Consider the following 23,831-nt stretch of genomic DNA (forward strand, 5'->3'; position numbering starts at 1 on the left):
GTATGTTCCCAGGTTCTTATGCCACGATCCTGTACCTATACTCACTGATAGCACCTGAATGTTACATTGCCCCAAGAACATATCACAATGCTCTTTGCTCTAGATTGTGGTGGAATGAAAGGAAGATCCAAGGAACTAAACCTCACCTACACATCATCTACACTTTCAGGCTAAAGTGTGGGAGTGGTTGAAGATAACAGAAGAGCCTGCTAACTTCTCAGGGAGTGAAAATAGTTTCTAAAAGTTCCAAGACCTCAGTTCTGGGTGTCAGTCCAGGTGAACACAATGGCAAGCTAATTTCCTGCACAGTGAGTGGGATTTCCTTAATTATTTTTAAAAAGCATTTGAGGATGAGGGAAAAAAACTTGGAAAGGTGCCTCTAGGCTTGGAGAGGTGCTTAAGCTCGAAGAATGACAGCTCCCTAAGCAATCACTTCACATCAGAAGACACTCAACTACCTTTTACAGACTGCCAGCTACAAATTGGAACAGCCTCCATGTGCTGTGCAGTAATGATATTTCCTGCCTTTTCTTTCCCTAACCCCATTTCTTTCCCAAAGCTTTCTTCCAGCAGCCTCCTCACCAAGATCTCTACACCTGATGTCTGAATGATTGTCCTAGATCTTGCATCTAATTTGGAACATAAGCTCTAGGCAGGGCCCTGCCTTAGCGCTCTGTGAAGCGCCACGCACACTTTGGATGTTTTATACATATGATAAAATTAATATGGGCATATCTGGGTTATTTTTACTTACTCAATTGCTAGGATGCTTACTCAGAATATTAATGTTATTTATGAGTGGCAAACTTAGCTAAAAGCCTGTAATTAGTATGCTCTTTTTTGTACTGACCTTACTGACTCCTGGCTCATTTATTCAGAAAAATCCTGTGCCTGTGTTTTGTACAGCATAGGGTACCAACAGTTTGTAAATCACATTTTAAGAGCTGCAGTTCTTACATAGCAAATATTTCTCAGTGGTTACGCAGCACAGTGATTCACAGTGCAAATCTTCATCTTAAAGGAAAGTTAAAAATGCCCCCTGATCTGCTTCAGTAAACACGGATTACAAGCAGCTCCCAAGTAACATACAGGTAACAATGCATACAGGTAACAATGCAAGTGTGCTGCAGGGGTCTGAGCTACACCTGGCCCTGGTAATAATGTTGCATGTGCCTATCAGTCAGTAAACCTTACTCTTACCTCAGGGCTTGTTGGGGCTGGGAAACTTAGCCAGTCAATGAGCTCACATTTATCCTTTAGCCAGTCAGAGACCCAGATGCTGACACGTCGATCTGAGCTTGCAGCCAACCAGAGTTCACAACCTTCCACCCCAAAGTCATGGTACTGCCAAACATACAAGCACAGTTATGACCACATTAATACAGCAGAGAAATGGCACAGGAGACCTTTAAGATAAAGCTGCAAACTGACACAGACTGACAGAGGACAAAGTTTATCAGCACTAAGATTTTCAGTAATAAGGGATTAATAACAGAGGATTAATACACTATATTTTTTCTGTCTGGACAAGAGTGCTTAAGTCTCTTATCACAAGTAAAAAATGTTTAATGCCTCAGACTAGCACTGTGGACATGAGGACAACACAGCAGTTTGTGACATAACTGGCTCTCTGCTCAGGGCTGAAGGAGAAATTTGCTGGGAGAGAAATATTGCGTCTAACCCCATTATGTTGGGCTCTGGCTAGTGCTACTGTGGTCTCTTCTAATAAAGGCACCACATTCCCTCTTTTGTTCCAATGGTACAGTGAATGCAAGTATTTGTTGCTTTTGAAGCAGAACCTCTTGAGTTTTTCTGGTGCTTTAAGTGTCACTTTTGTTGGTGAGAAGCCAGCAGCAGGTTATTAGGCATTCTGTTTCCCTATGTGGTGAAAGAAACTATTTCTAACCTGTAACATAACTTGTTTTCCAAGTTGTGTTGTACACAAAAGTATTCCATTTCAGATGCACATATGCCAAGCACAGTTCAGCCAGACCCATCTGGTCAGCAGTACCCACTGGATTCAGATGGAAATCTCACACCACAGCTGGAGTAGGATTTAGGACAAAGCCTTAACAAAACCTTATCCTGGGGGACTCATCGTCAGAGCATGCATTTCTAACTATCCTGGCCAATGTTGTTGTTGCTATGAAAACTTTCTTAGCAGGCTAACGAGACGGAGCTTAAAGCCTTGACCCATGAAGTTCTTCAGAATCAAGTGAAGGTCCTAAGGGACCGGTGCCCTTAGGGGCAGGTAAACCCTTATCAATCTTTCTATAAACCCTCCTACTCTGAAATACCAGAACGTAGATTGCCCTTGCACAGGAGTTTCAATTAAGATAGCTGCCAGGCAACCTTTTGAGAGGCCTGTCATTTTTATCCCGACCTCATGTTCTGGACAGTTTTGAACCTGCATTCTGGACAAAGGCAACAGAGAGGAATGTTTGGATGGAAAATCTCTTCCTTTACTAAGGTAAAATGCTCTAGTCAAGTTTTTCCTAGAGCTAGTCAGGGTTCTTTATACAGATGCAGTTTTCCTGGTGCAGTTAGGCCCTCAATATCCAGACAGGAGGTAAAAACTGACTGAAGAGCAAAGTTCAGAATTTGGCCAGGGTTCCACAACACTACGTCCTGGATGAAGATCAATGTCAGAAGTTTTGCAGATCAGAGAATCAAAATTGCTGCCTCAGCCAAGTCCAGGTTATCAGACTTCTCCCACCACTTCCTTGTTTCAACTTCCAGGTAACCCTGGCAACCATGGGTGTTAGGGGAAATGCGTATGCAGAACACTGATCCTCAGGAAAGCAAGTGTCTCTATTACAAAATCTGGCATGACCAACCCTAGAACAGAAATGGTGATACTTTCTGTTTTCTGTAATCTCAAATAGGACCCTGTCATTTCTGGAATACTGGCCATGCTGTCACTTCAGGGACAACTTGTCTCTGCAGGAGGTTTGTCGGAGATCACTTTCTGGTAGAGCACTCCACACCTGGCGAAAGCACTTGGGCAGCAGTACTGCCAATTCAGAAGCTCTGAACCTACACAAGGATTCTGGGCAGAGGGATTGCAACTTGCTCCTAGCTGTTTGTTCAAGAAAAACACTGTAGTTGCCTTCTCTGTCATTTGCACTTGACAGATGGAAGAAAAGCCTCACATGCCGGATGCATGGCCCTCAACTCCCAGAAGTTTATGTGGAGAATTTGTTCTTGGCTGGTCCACAAACTTGTGGGTTTGTGCTCCACTGCCAGGAGCACTAATATTTTGGCTGGGAGAGAAGAGGGACAGGTAACCACCTTGAAAACACGGTCTGGATTCATCCATCAGCTTAACAATGACAAGACCAGTAAGTATGTGAATAAGTCTGTTCAATGCATGTTTTTTTGGTTAATACATGGAATCTAACTAGCTTTGCTTGATTTGGTGCTGATGGCCAAAAGTTTCTGGCTTGAGTGCACTCATGAAGTGGAATGCATGTTGGACATGCAAACATCTAGAACTGCATTTCAGCCACTCTGCAGATATGAAAGTTAGGGCCTGAACTTCATCAAACTTGATATTGCTCTATTGAAGATGCTCCTTACCCAAATGAACAAGATATTTTGGAGGGAGTGCATGCTGGGGGAGGAAAATAAGAAGAGGGAAAACAAATTAAGCAGCACACTAACTCATGGGGCTCAAGTATGTATCACATCATAGCTGTGGCTTACCAGTGTCAGAGACCCTGCTCTACAGTAAGAGCAACAGGACTCCAGGCTCAGCACTCACCTGTTTCCCTGTGCACTGAATAACGGAGATGGGGGATCCTTTGTGGTCAGTAAGGAGACGAATGGTCATTCCAGTCCGAGGGCTGCTGACAGCTATTAGCCCATCCCTGCTTCCAGATAAGATGATTTCTCCTGCAGATGGGGGAAGAGGAGAGCCCTAGGCAACATTCCGTAGAAACAGAAAAGGCCAAAAAGGGAAAGATTGCAACTTAAGCTTCCCAAATACATTCCAGGGGGTGGAGGAGGGAAAATGGGATATCACAAGGGTGTTTAATTTACTTTGAAGTGCTACTTTAGAAAGAAAAGCTTTAAGCAGAAAAGCCCAGAGGAAGCTTTCATCATGTTCCAAATTCTAGTTTTACCAAAATTAGCATCACCTGGCACAGTTTCACTAAGCTGCCATAAAATGGCACAGCTTCACTGACTAATTCTTCAACTGAGAACCTGCCACCCTGTCTTCCCTAGGTCTGGGGATGTTCACTAAGTACCAGAAGGGCTGGGGGTCAGAGCTGCATTTGGATTTCCTAAGCAAAGAGAAGCAGAGCGGTATGGCCAGTGCCATGCTCATAGGTGCAACAGCTGCATATCAGTTATGGACAATAATGAATGATCTCACCATCTGCAGAGTAGGCAACTGCAGTCAGTGCAACAGCATGGGGGTGCATTTTCAACTCCATTTCTGTCCTTGAAATGCTGAACACACGGAGGGTGCCATCGCTGTACCCTGCCACAACATGCTGATTCTCATCCCCACCACGGGAGATAGAGGTAGGGCTCCAAGCCAGACACTGGCAGCTCTACAAAGAGGAGCAATGTATACATGTGTTACTGCTGCTCACATGCAACAAAGGCATTTACACAGCTTTGATTCCAAAAAGCTTCCATTACAAATAACTTCTTTCAGTTCTAGTTTACTCCATGAAGACATGGAATGGACCAGCACTGGACAGCCACATGGCAGCAGGCAAGGGCTACTATCAAGACAACCTGGGACACTGAGTGATTACCTGGTTCAGCACTTGAAATTGTACCACCAGCTCCATGCTGGCCACACACCAAACCCTCACACTGCCGTCCTCACCACAGGTGGCACAGTGAGACTCACCGGGACTGAATGTCACTTCATTTACCTGCAGTAACAAAGATGATTCAACAAAGATACTTTACAAATGGTGAAGCACGGTGTATATCTGTTCCTAGTCTCATCTGTAGCTAGTTTCCACCAAGTTCTCTGGTAAGAGACCACATATAAAAACTTTGAAGGAGATAGGATTTTTCTTTTTCTTTCAAAGAAAGCTAGAGGTAATGGTGCTCTGAATTAACTGAGCTAATAATGGAAACAACTTTATCCATTAGAAAAAAGTCTAGCTAATAAGTAAGAGAGTACTTCCAGTTAATCTTTTATTTGAGGTCTTAGTGTTCTAGAAACCAAAAATTAAGTTTCAGAACTATTTCCCCTTCGCTCAAGGAGAAAAGCACAGATCTGTTAACTGATGGGCCCACAATTCTAAAGGAGATCTGTCGCAAATCACGGAGGGGAACACAAATTTCCTGACTTAAAAGTCCCAATTTTAGCCACAAGACTATCTTTCTACAGGGCAAGAACGGTGAGATTTTTCTCAACAGTGCCCCAGTGGGCATTAGCACATATTCTCTCAGCTGGGCCCACCAATCACTTCTGCAGCCTGGCAGCACACAACATACAAACATCCCTACAACACCAATTCCCCCCTTTCCAATCCCTTTAAACCTTGTTCTTGTGTCCACTGATTAGTCGGATGCTTGTGTTATCCACCCAGTTGATGTACCACAATGTTCCTGCAGTGGTGCCCACAATTCCCATTTCCAGAGAATCATCAAAGGTTGCACTAACTATTGTTCCATCTAGGGTCATCTCATGTTCCAAAAGGACTGAGCTAGACCTGGGGGAAAGGATTGCACAAAATAAATGCCTATGACATTAACCAGGTAGGGGACAACTACTATCCACTTCTTTGGAGAACTGAGGAGGTAGCCTTCTGGTGGACAAGGTTAGCTTTACCTAGATATTCATATTAGATATTCATAAAAACTGCAATGACAGCTTATTAGAATTTAAGATAGTGGCTGCCTTTAACTATACATTGTAACTATCTCCATGGGGAAAGATGAGCAAAAGTCTCTCTGGGGATTATTCTGACAGTCTGCTATGCCTCCTGAAATTGATCCCAAATATTTCTTATTGCAAAGCTTGAAGTCAGAAAAAGCTGAAACCTGAAAAAAATGTGATATGCGTAAACTGTTTGTGATGTAAGAGGGTTAGCTGTCAACATGGTCAAGTTTAAATAAGGCAACAGAAGCTAAATTGGCTTAACAGTAAGTCAAAACCACACGAGTTCTGAACTGTGGGAGTAGGAATACTGATCCAGCATTGTCTTGTTCAATATTTAAAGGAAAAATAAAACTATACGTTTTAAGTGATGCCAGGGCAATGAATGACAACAGAAGCAAGACTAACTAGAAGGCTACAGTGAGCAGGAAATGTTCCGCTGCAGTTACAAGTAGGAAATTTCCTTCTCCTTGGCATTTCATAGCTAGACTAAGTCAGCCAAATTTTATCAAGCTGAAGGACAAGTTAATAACTTTACTGTGGGCCACGTCTAAGTTGCACAGCCAGGAATTTCTACCTTACGCTTCCAGAGGGAATCCAGACTGAAGGAACCATGTCATAAAAATTTAGAGGAGTTAAAAATAAAAAGCAATGAGAAATGATATTATGGAATAGTAAAAAGTCCTCATCTTTCTCTGAAATGATACCACCTAAGATAAATTCAGAGAGTACAAGAAGGAGATGACATATCTCAAGAGTAAATCAAATAGATCAGGTTTGTGCCATCATGTATTCTCTCTAGGTTTACTCAAACAGGAGTTAGACACTGCCCACACATAAAAGTCACCTCACCTAGCACCAGAGCCTTTCAGCCTCAGCTCCTGCACCGATGCCACTGACCATAGTCGGATTCTCTTAGTGTTGCTGCCACTAACCAGCTTGTTGCCATGGCACACCAGGACACCTAGAGAACCAGAAAGGAAATGAAGAGCACTACACAAATACCCATACTTTGTGATTATCAGCTAGGAGCAAAGGGTCTCTACCAGCCTGTTTCTGGTGAAACTGTGGGAAAGGTAGAAGTGGTTTTACCAGCAGACTTAAACCCATAAGTCTGTTGGTTGTTATCCAGTGGTTTTTGTTACTTGACAACCAAACCCAGCCCTCACAGTATTTGCCAAGAAGTGGAGCGACAGCACCAGAACAGCACCAGTGGTGGCATGAATCTACTTCCACCTATTCTAGCATCTGCCGTAGCAGCTAACCATTTGAGAACGGAGAAACAGCTGGAATTGGAGTCAAGCAAAGCCAAGGCTTCTCTTTGTCTATGGATCTATGTGGCACTTGTGACATGATCCTGGCAGAAGCATGCAGCATCTGTACTCACCAATCTCACCCTCATCAGCCTCCCAAGTCATGAAGCAACGATTTGTCTCAGTGTCCCACACACAGATCTGGCCTGTGTTGGTCCCAGTATAGAGAAGATAGTTAGTGCTGTAGCAGAGGGACGTCAGTTCCACTGGTCCTACCATGTCAGGGATGGGTGCTCTATGAACCTGTCACATGAATAAGAAACATCAAGGTCAGAATGACCTTGATATTCTGTAGTTATAAAGTAACTCACAAATAAAGTTATTCAGTCAATGCTTCAGCCATGCCTGAAAAAAGTCACAAGCAGTCAGGATCACTTTACTAAAAGAAACAAATAGCTTTCACAGGCCTAGATTGGCAATGTCAGAGTACTTCATCTCCACTGCTACACAAGCTTTAAAAAGGGTAAAAGGCTGGTACAGTAGAAAAAATAAATTATAAAGCTGCAATGTACCTTAAGACTGATGTCAGCTCCACACTGTTCCATTAGCCAGAAAGTCACTGCTCCCCTTCCTACACAGGAAAGCTCACCAGAAGAAAGAGGGTTAAAGGCTACATCATGGACTGGTTCTGAGAAACGGGTGGATGTCATTAGGTCAAGAGTATGGGTGCTCCATAGGGCAATAGTTCGGTCATTGTAGTCTCCTATGCATGATGAGAGAGTAAGAGAGAAAGATTCCTTATCACTACAACAACTGAGGTACACTGTGCACATACGCATTCAAGTGTAGGTATGTGCCACCCAGTTCACTCAAGCTAGAGACTCTAGTGCATTCTGTGTGTCTTCATGTTCTTACCTGTGTTACAACACAACTGTTCTGACTCCCTCTGCATTTCTTTGAGGGGGAATACTGCAATATTCTTTGAGGGGGACTGCTCTTGTGAAAGTCTGAAATGCGTATGTGGACTGCACAACAGCTCAAAGAACAACAAGAGGTAACTGGCTTGTCCTTATTCAAGTCATCATGCAAGTACACATTCTACTCAAGATGGCCCTCAGTAGGTGTCAAGGCGGATGGTAGCACTTCAGTTTAGCGCACTGATTCTCAACCAGGAGTTGCAGCACCCTGAGGTACCACAAGATCCTTTCAAGGGTGTTGCACAATATTAGCACTGTTAGGTGTGCAAACACCTACACGTGATTCACAAGAGAAACCCAGAGATTTCAAATATGAATTCAGAGTGCCAAAAACATTCTGATCTGCTGTGATCTTGAATTCTTTGCAACAGAATTCTTTTCTCCATAGTTAAAAATGAGTGAAAGCCGAGTTGGCAATTTTTGAGGGATGCCTTAAGTCCAATAAAGTTGAGAACCACTGATTTAGTGGAACCATGAAAGACTTGCCTGATATTATATTGATTGTGGAAAAGGGACAGATAACTCCCAATATGAAGGAAGGGATCTTATCTGAGAATTAAGAAGTTACAGCCTCCAATGACAAATTTTCAATTCTAGCTTAGTCAAAAGGGATTCTGGTTTCCTCCGTTTAAAAATCACAAATTCTCTGATTTAACCCCCCTCCTCCCCCCCCCCCCAAAAAACACCCCATTACAAATTATGATTAAAAAAACCCCAAAATCCACATTTTTCCATGATTAAAATAAATAACTCTCTCTCTCTATATATATATACACACACACACACACACACACACACACACACACACACATATATTTCAGTTGAATACAAAGTTTTATTGATATATTTATAATTTTAAAGGAATTTGGAAGCCTACCAGTGCCTTAATCATTATAACAAAAGAAATTCTAAATACCTATTTATTTTGGCATTTGATTTTGGTTTTGTTTTTTTTAATCCAACCAGAGCTTCACCTGCCCTCTTCACTCACCAGGATGCGGGACCAGCAGTGGCTGTCCCCCCTTGTTGCTTTGTGGAGCTGAGCAGCCTTGATATACCAGTGCCCTGCCCCTGCCCCTGCAGTTCCCCCTCACTCTCAAACCACAGCCCCCACAGCCCCGCTGGTGCCCCTCACATCTGACCCCCAGCCCTCTGGCCCTGCCAGTGTCCCTCACTCCCGACCCCCAGCCCCACTGGTGCCCTTCACTCCTGACCCACAGCCCCTTGCCTCCCCCCCAGCCCTTCCAGTGCCTGTCTTGGAGGCCATGCCTCATTTCTCTGTCTGCTTCTACCCTGCCTATGCCAGAAACTGAAGAACACTCTGTGGAGCTGTGCCTTAGCGAGGGAAAGGTCTGCATCACCCAGCCACCTCGGAGGACCACGCGGCTGGTGGTGTTATTCATCGCTGCTCGCCACCACTCACCAACAAAGCTATCTTTTTACCAATGTGGAAAAAAAATCCTGGTGGCTTTACTTTCAGACGCCAAGCCCAACACATAGCCAGAAAAGGCAGTACATTAGTGAGACCCGGCTCGACCAGCATCTGTATAGATCGTGCACTTCAGCAGAGCTTTTTGGTGCTTTTATCTAATAGCTGATTGAATAAAAGTGCCAAAAAGCCCCGCTGAACCACCTGATCTCTACAGATGCTGCAGAGCCGGGTCCAACTAATGTCCTGCCTAAAGTGTCAATCCCCCCACAACCGTCAGTCAGCAGCACAATTTGGTTTGAGTGCTAATTCACAGCTGCCACTACAAGAGCCCTGTGATCTCTTGATAAGCTGCTTGAATCCTTGGCAGGAAACCTGATACTGCCTCTTGGTCTTTCTAGAGAGACAACAGGAGAGAAGTTGATGTCTGCCATCAGACTAGCTGCCTCAAGGACAACTTTGTGAGGAACAGCCCTGTCATTAGAGCCAAGGTTTGCAGAATATCTAACTGTTTCTTTGGGGTTTCCTGAATTACTTCTGCTGGTTTTCAAGGGCAAAGCTATCCTCCTTCACAAGATCCTAAAAAACTCTGTCAGGAAGCAAAGGGGTAGTAGCACCTTTGGAGAAACTGCCTCCTTGAAGAATATGCCGGCCTTCATGGGGACAAATATTCTGGCACCAGAGCCAACAGCTTTTCCAGCTTCTTGTGCTGCTGAGGGATAGAGTTTATGAGGAATGACTTCTGGGGAAGATAAGATGGTCTTTTTTGCTCTTAATTCAGCCTTATCAGAAGACTCTTTCAGCACTTTCACAAATCAACCTGGAACTGAAGGCAGGTACTACTCCTCCCTAGGAGGTGCTTGGCTTTTCTTGGGGCAGATTAACATGGTCTGAGAAGAGGCACACAGCTTTTTCCAACAGGAAATGCTCCAGCAATCCTCGCTACATTTTCTTGTGTAAGACAAGGATGACTTACAAAGAGTACTTGACCTTCAAGCATGCCTTGCCTACACAAAACAAACTGCTTGTGCATCCATCATTCACAGGTGCCACAGGTCTGCAGGAGGCATGCTGTTTCAGACCCGCATAACTACAGCTAAGTAAGTTCAGGAAATAGGGCTGTTAGGGCAGTGCAGTTATGATACTTCCTTATGGATCCACTGGTGGAAGGTCAAACCTCACTCTGGACTCATGGAGAAGGTTGCCCTCACTTGGCTCAGCTGTAAACTCTACCTGGTCATTTGTGCAGAAGAGTCAGGATGTGATGCAAGATCACATCATTCCCTTGTGTGCTGCTGGCTACATGAGTCAGTATAGCCTTAATCAAGCTAATATGATGGACCACTTGGCTTTACTGAAATCCAGGAAATCAGGAAGAAAGACTCCCTACAAAGAAACAATTTATACAGTAACTAGAATAACAGCCCGTCAAAAATGACGGGAAAAATAGGCTACTTGTCATAGGGCATCATGTTTCTGTTATCCATTGTGTCATTACCAACTTGCGCTCTTCTGCCTGGTCTTCTATACAACGGGTATCCATCAACATTTCCAAGTCTCTTCTCTAAACTCCTTCAGATATTTCTTCAGACACTGATGATTTTCTGTGCACGGTGCATTTGGATTCAATTCTCCACACAGTCTGTGAATCATACATCTCATCAACATGATCTTTGCTCAACAAGCAATGCACTGTTGTACGATCAAATGTTTGTTTTAAAGCTCTGGTAAAGCTTGTTCCAATTTGTCATCAAATCTCACAAATACTCTGGAAACTGTCTTTTTGGAGGCAGAATCACTTTACCCTTACGACAACAACTATGGGAATTGGCCATCTGACGGTCTTTCAGCTTGGAAGTTTGAAGAATTACAAAACTGGTACATCACGTTCATCAGTCCACAATTATGTTCCTCAATCTTGTCTTCAGTGAATCTATTGTTGCCTACTCTTTCAGCCTGTCCTCTATTGCCTCTACAAACCCTTTGCCTTTCCATTGCATCTCTTCTACGATGTCCTCTTCGCTCATTTGTTTTGTTTCGTCTTGCTCTTGCCATTCTTTTTGCATTCAATTGCTTTCTATTGTCTGCTTCACCTTGGTAACGGTGTTATGGATTCAAGTAAGGGTGTTAAGGGACAATTTTTGCTCTGATATCAAGAGTACACCATAACTAATTGAAATCAATCACTAGAAGTCCAGAAAAGTGAGTGCAAATATGTTTTTTTGAGCATGACAGACAGAATGACAAAGACAAACAAAGTAAATTATTACAGAGGATTATGAAAACTACTACATTTACTCAGTTAAAAGATGAGGTTTTTTTCCCCATGTAACATGGGGGGGAAGCCCCATGTCTTACTATTGAGTATGTAGCAGCACAGGGCAGACAGCTGCTGCCTCCCTGCCCCCGCCTCCCTCAACCCCCACCTCTGCCACTCCTCCCCTGCCACACTGCTTCTCCCTGCTCCTCCCCCTTGTCTTTGCTTCACAACACAGGCTCTGTCTCTGCTGCAGCCTGGAGCACAGAGCATGACCCAGTCCTGTAGCAGCAGAGTTGGCTCCGTGCCTGCTATGGGGGCTGGAGCTGCGCTCCATGTCCCAGGCTGCAGCAGGGATGGAGCATGCTGGTGCTGGAGCAAAGGTAAGGGGGAACTGCAGGGGCAAGTGGGAGGAGGAGGATGGGGAGAATGGGGAAGGAGAGGAACCCAAGGCTGCAGAGGCAGAAACAACAGAGGAGAGAAGGGGAGGGGGTAGAGACCTAGGGCTGCCAGAGGCAGAAGCTGCATGGAGGGGAGAAGGGGGGAAGGGTTGAAGCTGCTGTGGGGGGCAGGCACAAGAGGGATAAGTGGAGGGGGGCTGGCAGAAGGGGGCAAGCTGCATACCTCCCCCACTGTTCCTCATCACCCGCCTGCCCTATTACATACTCCCTGGTCTCCCCCATCACCTGCCCCATTACTGCTCCCTCCCCACAATGTGCAATGGCAGGGAGTACAAATTTAAGACAATCCTCCAATAATTAGATTCTATACATGGAAAATTATAACAAATGTATAAATATTCCATGAATAGGATCTAATTATTGGGGGGGACATCTTAAATTCAGGCTCGTCTTCTATTCAGGTAAATATCGTATTTGCAGTTAGGACAACAGGTATGGACTAGCCAAGGGAAGAAAATGTACTCAGGGAGAAACATGGGGTCCAGCTCTCACTAAGGTGGTGAGAACGAACAGAAAAGGAGGTAGTATGACCATGCCCTTTTAGTACAAGGACATACAGATCTCATGGCTCCCCTGGCAGCACTGCTACATAAAGATTCTAACCCAAGTGCACTGAGTGCATGTATGCAGAATGCATCAGTGCACAGAATCACCCACACTTAACATGGACACAACTTAAACCACAATTCTCTTTGCTACTGTATTTTTTTATATACAACACACCTTCCTATAACACACACACACCTTATTTCTGAAAGTCAGAGTCCAGAAAAAAGACTTTTGCAGAGTCATGGCTAACTGTGGGACAGAATAAGCCTCCTGGGAACACGGACCATGTAGGGAATGGGGCATCAGGATGTTCCTCCTGCCAGCTGGCTCATCCAGACTGTCCCCAGGCATAGGCAACTGGTAGGGGATGTACGTGCCCCCCCTGACGGCCAACACTGATGCTGTTGGTAGGGCTGGTGCCCCCCCTCCTCCCCCCGACAGGGCTGTTGCCAGCAGTGGCTTCTGTGGGTACCCCTCCAGATTCAGGAGGCACAAACCACTCATGTCTCCAGGGATGCCACACTTCCTGGACACAATGCGTTTCTAGGAGGACTTACTTTATCACCCAAGCTTAGGCCCTGGACCCTTGCAAGGACAATAGAAAGACTGTCAGTTCTTTACTGCAAGTAGTTCTTTATAAAAGTTCCTGTAAATAAAGTGTTGTTTCCACATCACAAGCCTCATCAAGATATTACCAGCAGCTTACTTGCTGTTTCAGACACTACTTACAGAACTCAACCAGTAGCTATGGCTCTGAAGCGGTTAACACAGGATTGTGCCATCTTGGCAGCTGCATCTCACAAACAATGTCTCCAGGCTTGTTTCTTTTCCAGTGAAGAAACAACTTCCCCACTTAAAACCCCAGTTCTGGGGAGCTGATATTTTGGGGAATGGTTTGCATTGTATTCCCTTATATCAAGCTTCCCTTGGATATAGAGTCCACCACTGAAAGAATCCTATCTCAACCAAAGGATCTTACACACAGCAGAAAAATGACCCTTTTATACTGCATGCACATTCTGGAGATACCCAAATGCTGAGCAGAAACTGGGCATCTTCACACTAGGCCCCACTCTATCCCTACAGCTAGTTTAAACTCCCAGGATAACCCACACACACTCAAAACAATGTCCCTACACAGTTTAGCTGTCCTGAGGAGAATCCGTACGCACCCAAACACTTTATAGGTACAGGCATACTGACCTAGTGTAACAAGGAACCTATCATCCCAAGAGTATGCCATGGCCTGCACTTGCGTCTCGTGGTGGAAGAGAACTTTTTGGCAAGTCCCCTCTTGTACATTCCAGATACGGATTTGACAGCGAGAATCTCCATTTCCCTGACCAGAGCCAGAAGCGAGAACCTGGAAAAACAATGTCACAACTGGGGACTCAATAAGAAACTACAGAGTGTCTTGTAGGAAAAAAACAACTGGCCCTAGGATTAAACCAGAAGTAAACTCATACAGTTGACAAAAGGAAAAGTCTGTAAATTTATAATGATGGCAACAACATCTGATGAAAGCTATATTACAAAAGAGAACAGGGGTCATGGTCACCTGCAGTAAGCATAAGTATTAGCTAGTCACAAGTACATGACCTAGGGAGAAAGCACACCTGTTTTAGCTCCCTAAGCCCAACTCCCCAGCTACAGAGTAGTTCAGGCAGAAGAGGAAAAGCATAAATATAGCAGTTTATTCAGCCAAAGTCCATTCAGTCAAGGGCAATGATATATATATGTACAAGAATCAACCCTTCTCAAAAGGATCCCAAGATATTCATACCTGGGCATCATGGCTAACTGCTAAAGTAGAGATCTCCTCTGGATGGCCAAGCCAGTGCTGCTGCGATCCTGAGTGCAGGTCTTCAACCACAATCACAGACCCGCAGGTATAGGCGAATAAGCCTGGTTAGTGCAAGGTACAGAAAAGCAATAAGGACAGGTCTGCCTGGAGGTTTTAAGAGCATACCTATACAGTGCTCAACGTAATTTACACCTCGGATATAAGGAAATGAATGTAACTCCTCTTTCAAGTGTTTTAAGGTTATTTTTTGTCAACTTAGCCCCCTATACCTTCCTCTCAGAAAAGGGTGGCATAGGTAAAAACATCTATTCCTGTAACTTTGGTGCAGGACCCCCCCAAAAAACAAACAAACAAACACAAAAAACCCCAAACAAACTGCTCTTTTGCATCTTCAGTTACATGTAACAATGCTTTCAGGTTAGATTCATGATAGCTTCAATATAAGGTGAGATGACCTCTATATAGCAAATAGCTCCCTTCCCCACCCACCCCCCTCTCTCTCAACTGAAGGCAGGATCTCATTTTGTCAAAAGGCTCTGCCTGTATTAGCTAGTGCCTGATGATATCACATAAGGATCACTGATTCCCCTATTGCACAAAACAGGCACTGCAGCACAGCAAGGATGTAAACTTAATGGCAGCAAGACTATTCAACTTGTCCAACTGCATAACATATCTTTGCATTTCATATGCTCACCCCCTTCCCAAAGCCACAGATCAAGAGTACCTGTGTCTGGGTTCCAGAGCATATTCCCCCTGCCATTTCCATTGTAGCCAACCACTGCCTTCAGTTTCAGGACCTCGTTACCAGCTGGAGGAGATGAGAAAGTCTGCAAGGAAAGACAATTCTAGTTAAAGTCTCAAGATTTGCACAGGAACAACACCCACAGACGCACCAATTCATGCCAATACACACAGTTAAACAGCCAGACAGATGCACATCTATGTGCAAACTTATACATATACAAGTAAAAAAACACCAGCACAATCACACAAACAGAACCACACGCTCATACACACAAGCAAGTATGTTGTAACAGCCTGGCAACATTGGTATGTCTCAGGAACAGGTGCTAATCCTGCTAGGAAAGGATGAAGTGGGTTCTGTGGATATTGATGATTATGCTTATCTACCTGGATACAAGGGAGGGAGGGGTAGTTTTTTCAAGGAGAGAGGACTGAATGTGTGGGCTGAATAATCCTGAGAGGGGAAGCCTGAAGCAGCAAAGCCTAGTGAGAAAGACCAAGCTGACCTTCAGCTTTTCTTATTGTTTTGTTTGTTAATAAAGCCTATATTCAAGTGGGCTAAGTTTGCATCATCTACTGTGTGGGGAGTAGGAAAGGCTGGGAAAGGTACCTGCATTCAAACATATATGCAAAGATGCTGACAAAATGTAACACGCTCTCTTTCCCTGTCAATGATGCACAACATTTCAATTGCTTTCAAGCCAAACATATGCAGATTTGCTAAGGGGAAACACAACTGAGAAACACCTGCTTTTGCTGGCATGGAAAGATCATTGCCAAATCACCTGCAATCATAGCAGAAAGCAACACTAATGTTAATATATCTATCTATATAAAAATAAAATCTTTTTTATATTTCACACACACACAAGACAATAAAAAGGAACTTGTATGCTTTTTTCCAGCCCAGCTACCCAGCACTAGGGCAATTCTTACCTTGGGGAGCACAGATGCTTTGAAGCGAGCAGTAAAGTGCCTGTAGGAGTCAGGGCGGATATAGTCCTGGGGTTCAGGAACTTTGGTTTCTTTTCTGAGCTCTAGCAAAGAATAGAAAATAAATGTCTGATTTTGCTGATCAACACGGTCCATCTTAGGCAACTAGATTCCACTTTATTGACCTCTGTATAGAGAAGACCCAAATCCAAACCCAGAGCAGAGGTTGGATTCTCTACTCCCCTTTACTAAGGCAATCACAGGCATAAGATGCTGCTCTGTTAAAATGGCAGCATTCAACTCTCACGTGGTATGGATGCAAATAACTGCAAAGTGTATGGCAACAGTCAGGACATAGCAGGACACATCCTATAGATCAGCTGGCTGGGCATATGGAAGAGGCCAGTGTTCAAGGTGTAAAGAAAGAATCTACACGAGTAAACCAGCTCTTTCTGGTGTTACTCCAGAATGGCAGATATGTTGCTAAAAGCCTGAAGTGCTACCCCAACACACACCATGGGCATCATTACAGAAAACAGAAAGATGCAGCATTAGTGAGACAAGCACAACCATAGTAGTAAGCTGGAGCTCCCCAACAAATCCTACCCAAGGCTCTGTGCACTGGCAGCCATTCATTCCTGGCAGCTAGTCATGAGCTGTTACAGCTTTGAAGCTGTATTTCTATTAATAGAAACAGAGCTTTAATTTTAGCTTGGCTTGTAGAAAGTGCAACTTCAAAGACAATGAAGACAGCATGGTGGAAGGGACACCTGGCATGCTTAGAAGCAGCAGGAGAGGAGGAGCCAGAGAAACAACAAATGGTCAGAGCCCAAAACAAACTTCCCTTAATGCTGTTCCTCTGGTAAATCACATGCAAGACAAGGAAAAACAGCACCTGGGAGCTCTGGAACATATACTGCATTTGATCTCCGGTTTGGATCACATCCCCATCAGAAACCCTTGGCAGGCTATTAATGTTTCTACTGACATTGTGCAGAATGCTATGTGACCACTCTGCTTACATCTTCATATGCATATATTTCCAGTAATCTTTCCCCATTTATTTCAGGGACAGAAGCACACTGCCTTACAGACTCATGCTATATTTGTTTCCATAATTGAGCAAAACTTGTCAATGGACCAGAACACCCGCGATTTACCATTTCCGGTGTGACTGGGAGACCTTGAACACTCCTGACTCACTTTGGACCTCACAACAATAGGCTCCTCACTCTTGACTGGTTCCTCCATGATGAGGGCCGAGTGGTTTCTGTCTCCATTTGCTACTCTTCTGCTACTGCCTTGAAGATCTGCTTCCACTTCTTCATCTGACTCAGAGAAAATATCTGGAGAGAAATTGTTGGAAAAGAGAAGAGAGTTGTTTTGTGATTTTCAGTGGCTGACCCTTTGACTGCAGGCAAAGCAGCCCTTGGCTCAGAGCTACAGTGCACCTTTTGGAGTGCAAAGTAAAGGAGGTATTTTCTGCTGTACATGTGACAAACATGAGCACTAACAAAAGGGCCAATAATCAGAAGTATTCACAGCAACTCCCAAGAAAAGTGGTGCTCAACTGCTGGCCCATGGGTTGAATGCAGCCTGTGGGGCTCCCCATGGGTCCAGAAATTTGGCAGCAGGGGAGCAGTAGCAGCACTTCAACAGCTGCAGCAATTAATGGTGTCACTGCTCCCCTACTGCCATGTTTCCAGACCTGTAGGGAGCCCCAAAAGCCAGATGTCACAATCCTACATGCCAGATCACACCAATGTGTGGGGTCACTCCAGGGCCTGATCAGTTGCTCCGTGACTGCATGTGACATGTGGGGCTCACCCAGCGGGCTGCTTTACACCTGCAGATGAACCATGTACACTGACCCCACACTGAATCCAGTTCACAGTCTAACTCTGCCACAGATCAACCCTGCACCATTCACCTAGGCCAGAGGGCCAGAAGAAGATTGTGCACCACTGCCCAAGAACTCCTGGCCACTAGCTCAGCAGGCAGAACATCATAGGGAAGAAAATGGCATCCAAAAGCACCAGGCATTGTTAGGCTGGCTATGCCTGCTCTAGGAAAGAGAACATGCAGTGTTAGAGTATGACCGGGACACAGGCAGTTGAGGCTTGACAACCCTTGGCCACCCAGGTTATCAGGAACAGACCAGATCAGTGAAGCAAAGGTCCCAACTAGTGTGGGGATAATGAGCAGGCAGGTCACGAGGATGAGGTCTATAAGGACCCAGGACAAACTCTGGGTAGAACCACAAGTTTGGGGAGAGGGGGAGAGAGAAGTCAGGAACAGAAGGCAGGAACCAGGTTGGTATCACTAGCCAGGGGGTCCGGAGCAAGAAAATATAGCTGAATGGGACTGGGATGTGGGTGATTGCCAAGCTAAGCCTTGAGCCATGAGTCAGCTATCAGAGGACAGAGGTCTGGACTGGAGTCTAGGACACAAGGGACCAAGGAGCCAGAAAGGTAGCCTGGAGCATGAGGGGCCAAGGCTAGTTTCTGGAACAATAACAGCAGGCAGGATCCAGTGAACAGAAATTAGGAACAAAGCAACAGCCACAAAGCCAGGAAGTGGGACCCAGGGAACAGGAAACCAAGAACAAAACACAGGACCCAGGACACTAGAAACAAAACAGGCAGGAATTAGGAACTGGGAAACTAGGAATCAAAGGCAAGGACCACAAAACTAAAGAATAAGATATGAGAAGCCCAAAACTAGATAGGGAGGCATCTGTCGCATTGAGTAGCTTGCTGGGCTCTGAAAAACCTGCTACTTACAAGCAGGCAGTGATGCCCAGGAAGACAACTGGGGTCAGCTGGGGGGAGTTAGGCCCCTGGCAGCCAGGCCCACTTTAACCAGGGCCAATCGGGGGGAAAGTAAGTCTGCTTGAAGTCCTGACTCCTGAGAGTTGCTTATCTTGGCTTACAGGAAAGAGGTGGAAGGAAGAGGTGCCAGGCCATGTGTTCAGCCATGCAGGGAGCATTCCCCAAAGCAAGCTTAATTCCCCCTCCCTGCAAGAGACTTCTCTTCTTACCATGACATCCCCTGTGGTGGACTGAGCTGATATCTAAACATGGAGGTGGTGCTCGGGATGGAAGAGGAGCTGACTGGCGGGGTATCTCGTTGACCCCAGAAAGCAAACTCTTTGGCTTCTCAGGGCTGTTTTCTGTGAACAGAAAGGGGGTTAGGTAATTGCTTTGGGCATCCTCTTGAAGCAGGCTGAAACAAAAGAAATGTCTACATGCTTATCTCTTCAGATTCCTCATACCCACATTAAGTAATTTACAAGCATCTTATCCTTGAGGAAAACACAGGGAGAGGACAGATAAGAAGGAGATATTGGATTGAGGGGAAAAGGAAAAGAAATGGAGGTAGTAGAGAAGATTAGGAGGGAGATAACCAGTAAAAGAGATGAGTGAAAAAAAGATGAGAAAAAAAACCTGTTAACCTGGCTGACCCACTCTGCATTTGTCCTCCTCAGCATTTATCTCTATGACAAGAAGAAACACTAACCAGGTAGAGACATTCAACTTCAGAATGGCCCCTAACACAAACAGACACTTAGCCCCTAGCTAGTGACATCCTTAACAAAAGTGCTAAAATCCACTTTTACACCCACTCCAAGGCTATCCTGCACCCTCAAAATAGCTCTGAAAAAGTGGCTGATATGCTAATTAGCATAACTGCATGAAGGAGGTAAACTCACCAGCCTGGGGAGGCAGAATGGACTCAGAGAGGTGAACACTGAAAAGGTAATAAATACAAGAGTTACAATGATGGTGTTGAATACAGAAGAGACAATGGAAAACATTCCTTTTACAGTTGTGTTCTTACTCATTCTTGGGCAACTGCTCAGCAGGCAGAGCTAGGAAGTCCCAAAGAAAGATGGCATCTCCAACACTGATTACATGCCGTTGGTCAGGGGTGAAGGCCACTTGTTGAACTGGCTCTGAATGGCCTATATACACCTGGGAGGAAAGCACAGTGGAAAGGTGAGTTTTGCACTTTTAATGCTTAATCACTCTACCTTAATACTCTTACTGTAACACCCATGTTTTCCCTTAACACAGACACAGCAGATAAACAGTCTTACATCACAGAACAGGGCTTTTTAGTATTGTTATGTGTATAGATAGCACAGAGAAACTTTTGTTCACAACTGCCTCACAGAAGTTTCTTGACATATATCCTGAGGATGCACACACCAGATATGAGCTTCTTAGTTTGAGGGTTGGTCTTAAAATGAAGTCATAGTGGTCAAGGAGAACACGAGTCCTCATCCTAACTATCCAACTCTTGTGCACTCTTGAGCAAGTTGCTTCTTCTTTCTCAGTTTCTGCATCTCTAAGATGGGGATAATACTCACCTACCTGTGATGTCCTGATTGCACGAATTACTTCATGGTTATAAAGTATCACAGAAGTAATAGTAGTAAGATGTAATGAGTCTGGTGGTCCATGCCTCACTGGACAAGACCAAGATGGCATGTCATTATTGGGAACCACAACTCAGGACTGGACTACTCAGGTCTTGGACAGATCAGAATTGAGGACAATAGCAAAGGTAGGCAGAGCAAGTTAGCTGCTTTCTACTCAGGAAGGATTAGTGGTAGCTTTAATTGAAAAAAAATCTAAGGCTCCATTAATTTTCCCCTTGCTTGCGGTACCTGGAAGTTGATATTGAAACTCATCCGATAGTCCCACACTTTGATAACTCTGTCACCAGCAGTCAGCATGTACCTGCCATCCTCACTCAGCGCCAGTGAAGAACAGTACTGTTTATGCACATGAGACACCTGTAAAAAAGGGAAGGCAGCATTACTGTTACCCAAGGCAGCTGTTTCCATCGCTAGGTTTAGTCTTTACTTAAATAGAGAGAGAAAAGATAGGGACAGATGCTTCAAAATATCTGACTGGACACGGGAATACTAAAGAATACTTTTACCCTCTGGCTAAAAAAAGTTTAAAACAGTAGCAGGAAGAAGGCAGAGATGCCCAACTCTCCCAGATATAAAAGGTTTCCAAATGCTTCCAGTCTTAACCCATTCTGAATTATGTGCAGCTTGCAAGGTTTGTTAAACATTGAAACCTGGATAAATGCTCACCTCTTCAGAGACAGGAGAAGTGTGAATGAGCAACTCAGAGAGACCAGGTGGAACATTAGCTTTATAGACAACTACATTCTGGTTATAAGTTTTTCATTTTCCTTTCTTTTTTTTTTTTTTTTTAAATAAAACCTTGTGAGTGCCCGGACTTCAGCACAGAATCCTGCCTGGGTTCTCAGGTGTACATTAGCAGCAGGGATCCGGGTTTTCCGACTGCTGCGGAAAAATGTGGATTTTCTCCTTTAACGGAAAAAATGACAGGTTTTTCTCCTTTAAAAGGAGGAAAACCTGGGAAACCATGGGTTGGTTTCCCCTTGCAGGCTGGCAGAGCTCCAGCCTGAAAGGGGTTGCTTGCAGCTGGGAGCAGTGGGATGCAGGGGGTACCATGTGCATGTGCGCACACACACATGCACGTGGCAGCCAGGCAGGATGGCAGAGAGCAGCTCCCCCCAAGTAAATCTATAGGGGTTAGGGGGCGGTGGAAGAAGGCACAGGTGACTTAAGGTAGGCTAGCGAGGCCAAGGTGATGTGGCAGTGGGGGGAGGGTGGCACATGCCCCCCTCCAGATTTAAGTACCAACAGCAGGGCACAGGGCTACAGCCTGGCCAGACCAGCTCTGGAGGAGTCACCTCCACGGCCCAGCGGGCAGGACCCAGTGTGGGAGGCAGCAGTGCGCTACGATGGCCACTAAGGTAAGGTTCCCTCTACCTGCCTAGTAGCAGCAGGGGTGCACAAACTCCATACTGCCACTGCCGCGCCTGACCTTGGTGACCACGGCAGTGCAGCACTCCGTCCTACACTCGGTCCTGCCTGCTGAGCCATGGAGGTGGCTCCTGCCTGGAGCTGGTCTGGCCCACCTACTGCCACTGTGGGCACAGAAGTCTTAGAGGGGCATGTGCCCACCCCTTCACCTGTGCCCCACCTGTCCCTGCCATGTGTCGCTTGTGCCCACACCCACCTTCCCCACACACCCACTCCCTTCCTCACACACTGGGGGGCTGGAGGTAGGGGGCTGTGCGTCAGGAGTGAAGGGCACCAACAGGGCTGAGGGGGTTGTGGCTTGGGAGTGAAGGGAAAGGGCAGGGGCAGGGCACCGGCATATCAGGGATGCTGAGCACTACAAGGCTTGGCCTGGTGAGCAAAGAGGGCAGGGGGAGCTCTGGTTTTCCATGATAAAAACCCAAAATATATAGGTATTTAGAATTTATTTTATTATAGTGACTGAAGCACTGGTAGGCTTCCAAAATGTTTTAAAATTGTAAATATATCAATAAAACATTGTGTTCAACTCATTTTGGGGGTTTAATCAGAGAATTCAGGATTTTTATCAGAGAAGCTGGGATTTTTAAACAGAGAAAACCAGGATCCCTGAATAAGGCAACATAGAGACCATCGAACACTCCGGAGACCACGCAGCATTACCTCTCGAACCAACCGTCCTGTTTTACAGTCGAGCACAAGAACTTTGTTGGAGGCAGTGGACACCAAGAGCTGGCCAACAGGCACAGGAGAAAAGCAGACTCTCATAGCAGAGTCCAGGCTTGTGCTGTCTAAGTCTAGGATACTGATGTCTATCTTCAGTAGCTGTGAAACAAGAAGCTATTGAATACCAGGTTCTAGGAAAGAATATTTTATGTAAAAAGATCCAGACAGCAGGGAACCTTTAAGAACTGACAAAGGGAAATCTGAGGATAGCTTTGATATCATTCTTTCTACTGCTTTATTATCTAAGGCCTCTAAAGAAGTACCTTGTTTTTTTCTGTTAGTCTTCTCAAGATCAGGCCATTTGGTTAAGCGATTGCCTTGGGCAGGCAAAACAGGCATACATTACTCAACAAGACAGTTCGTAAACAGGGCACAGAAACTGCCATGATCTGTGGGGCTTTTTGCCAGCTTCCCTTTTTGCCCCAATAAGATTGGAGGTGGTTTTGGAAAGGAAGGCTTCTTTAATTTGATGTTTTTATCCCATGAAAGGGGAAAATCAAAAGTACATTACAAACTCACTTTCACACATTTGCTATGCAGGATAGGACATGTAGAGAGACTTTCTTAGACACAAGGAAGGGCAAGGGAATCATTATCATGCCCCATGTGATGGAGTCTATATTCAACAACTCTTTTCCCTAGCCCCACCCCCACAAAGCATTCAGCAGGCATTAGATGAGAAAGGCTCTCCTCCCATCCTATTTTCCTTCCCAACTTGGTGACTTCTTGCCATTTACCTCATCTAGATTACAGGCATCCATGACAGTCACAGTGTACTTGGACGGACCCACAAAGGCTAAGAGATGTCCATCTCCACTCAGTGCCAAGGCATTAGGGCTGTAGTCAGCATCTTGGGACACTACATTGCCTGGAAGCAGTAAGATACAGGGTTAACAAGATAAGCAAAAAGAAGAACAGACTGAGTGTGAACAACAGCCAAGATGAAATTCATTTTTGCACAGGATCTATGATATG

General features: G+C 45.0%; 1 protein-coding gene across 3 annotated transcripts in view; it reads right to left on the reverse strand.

Moving 5' to 3' along the window:
- Nucleotides 1-23,831, reverse strand: part of WDR90 (WD repeat domain 90) — a 62,824-nt gene that overhangs the window by 3,315 nt on the left and 35,678 nt on the right. For 2 of the 3 annotated variants that reach the window (XM_006262886.4, XM_019493047.2), the window contains 19 exons: nt 23,594-23,724; nt 22,794-22,955; nt 20,934-21,062; nt 20,102-20,235; nt 19,974-20,011; nt 19,302-19,433; nt 17,422-17,607; nt 16,265-16,365; nt 15,309-15,411; nt 14,561-14,682; nt 13,981-14,140; nt 7,677-7,867; nt 7,239-7,407; nt 6,704-6,815; nt 5,513-5,684; nt 4,770-4,892; nt 4,379-4,559; nt 3,764-3,894; nt 1,201-1,344 (listed from right to left, as the gene is read on the reverse strand). In XM_006262886.4, coding sequence (XP_006262948.1) covers nt 1,201-1,344; nt 3,764-3,894; nt 4,379-4,559; nt 4,770-4,892; nt 5,513-5,684; nt 6,704-6,815; nt 7,239-7,407; nt 7,677-7,867; nt 13,981-14,140; nt 14,561-14,682; nt 15,309-15,411; nt 16,265-16,365; nt 17,422-17,607; nt 19,302-19,433; nt 19,974-20,011; nt 20,102-20,235; nt 20,934-21,062; nt 22,794-22,955; nt 23,594-23,724 — 2,621 coding nt within the window. Of the gene's footprint in view, nt 1-1,200; nt 1,345-3,763; nt 3,895-4,378; nt 4,560-4,769; nt 4,893-5,512; nt 5,685-6,703; nt 6,816-7,238; nt 7,408-7,676; nt 7,868-13,980; nt 14,141-14,560; nt 14,683-15,308; nt 15,412-16,264; nt 16,366-17,421; nt 17,608-19,301; nt 19,434-19,973; nt 20,012-20,101; nt 20,236-20,933; nt 21,063-22,793; nt 22,956-23,593; nt 23,725-23,831 lie in introns of those variants that run through there. The other variant, XM_019493046.2, reaches the window with a different exon arrangement.

Source organism: Alligator mississippiensis, chromosome 13 (assembly GCF_030867095.1).
Source record: "Alligator mississippiensis isolate rAllMis1 chromosome 13, rAllMis1, whole genome shotgun sequence".
Lineage (NCBI taxonomy): Eukaryota > Metazoa > Chordata > Crocodylia > Alligatoridae > Alligator > Alligator mississippiensis.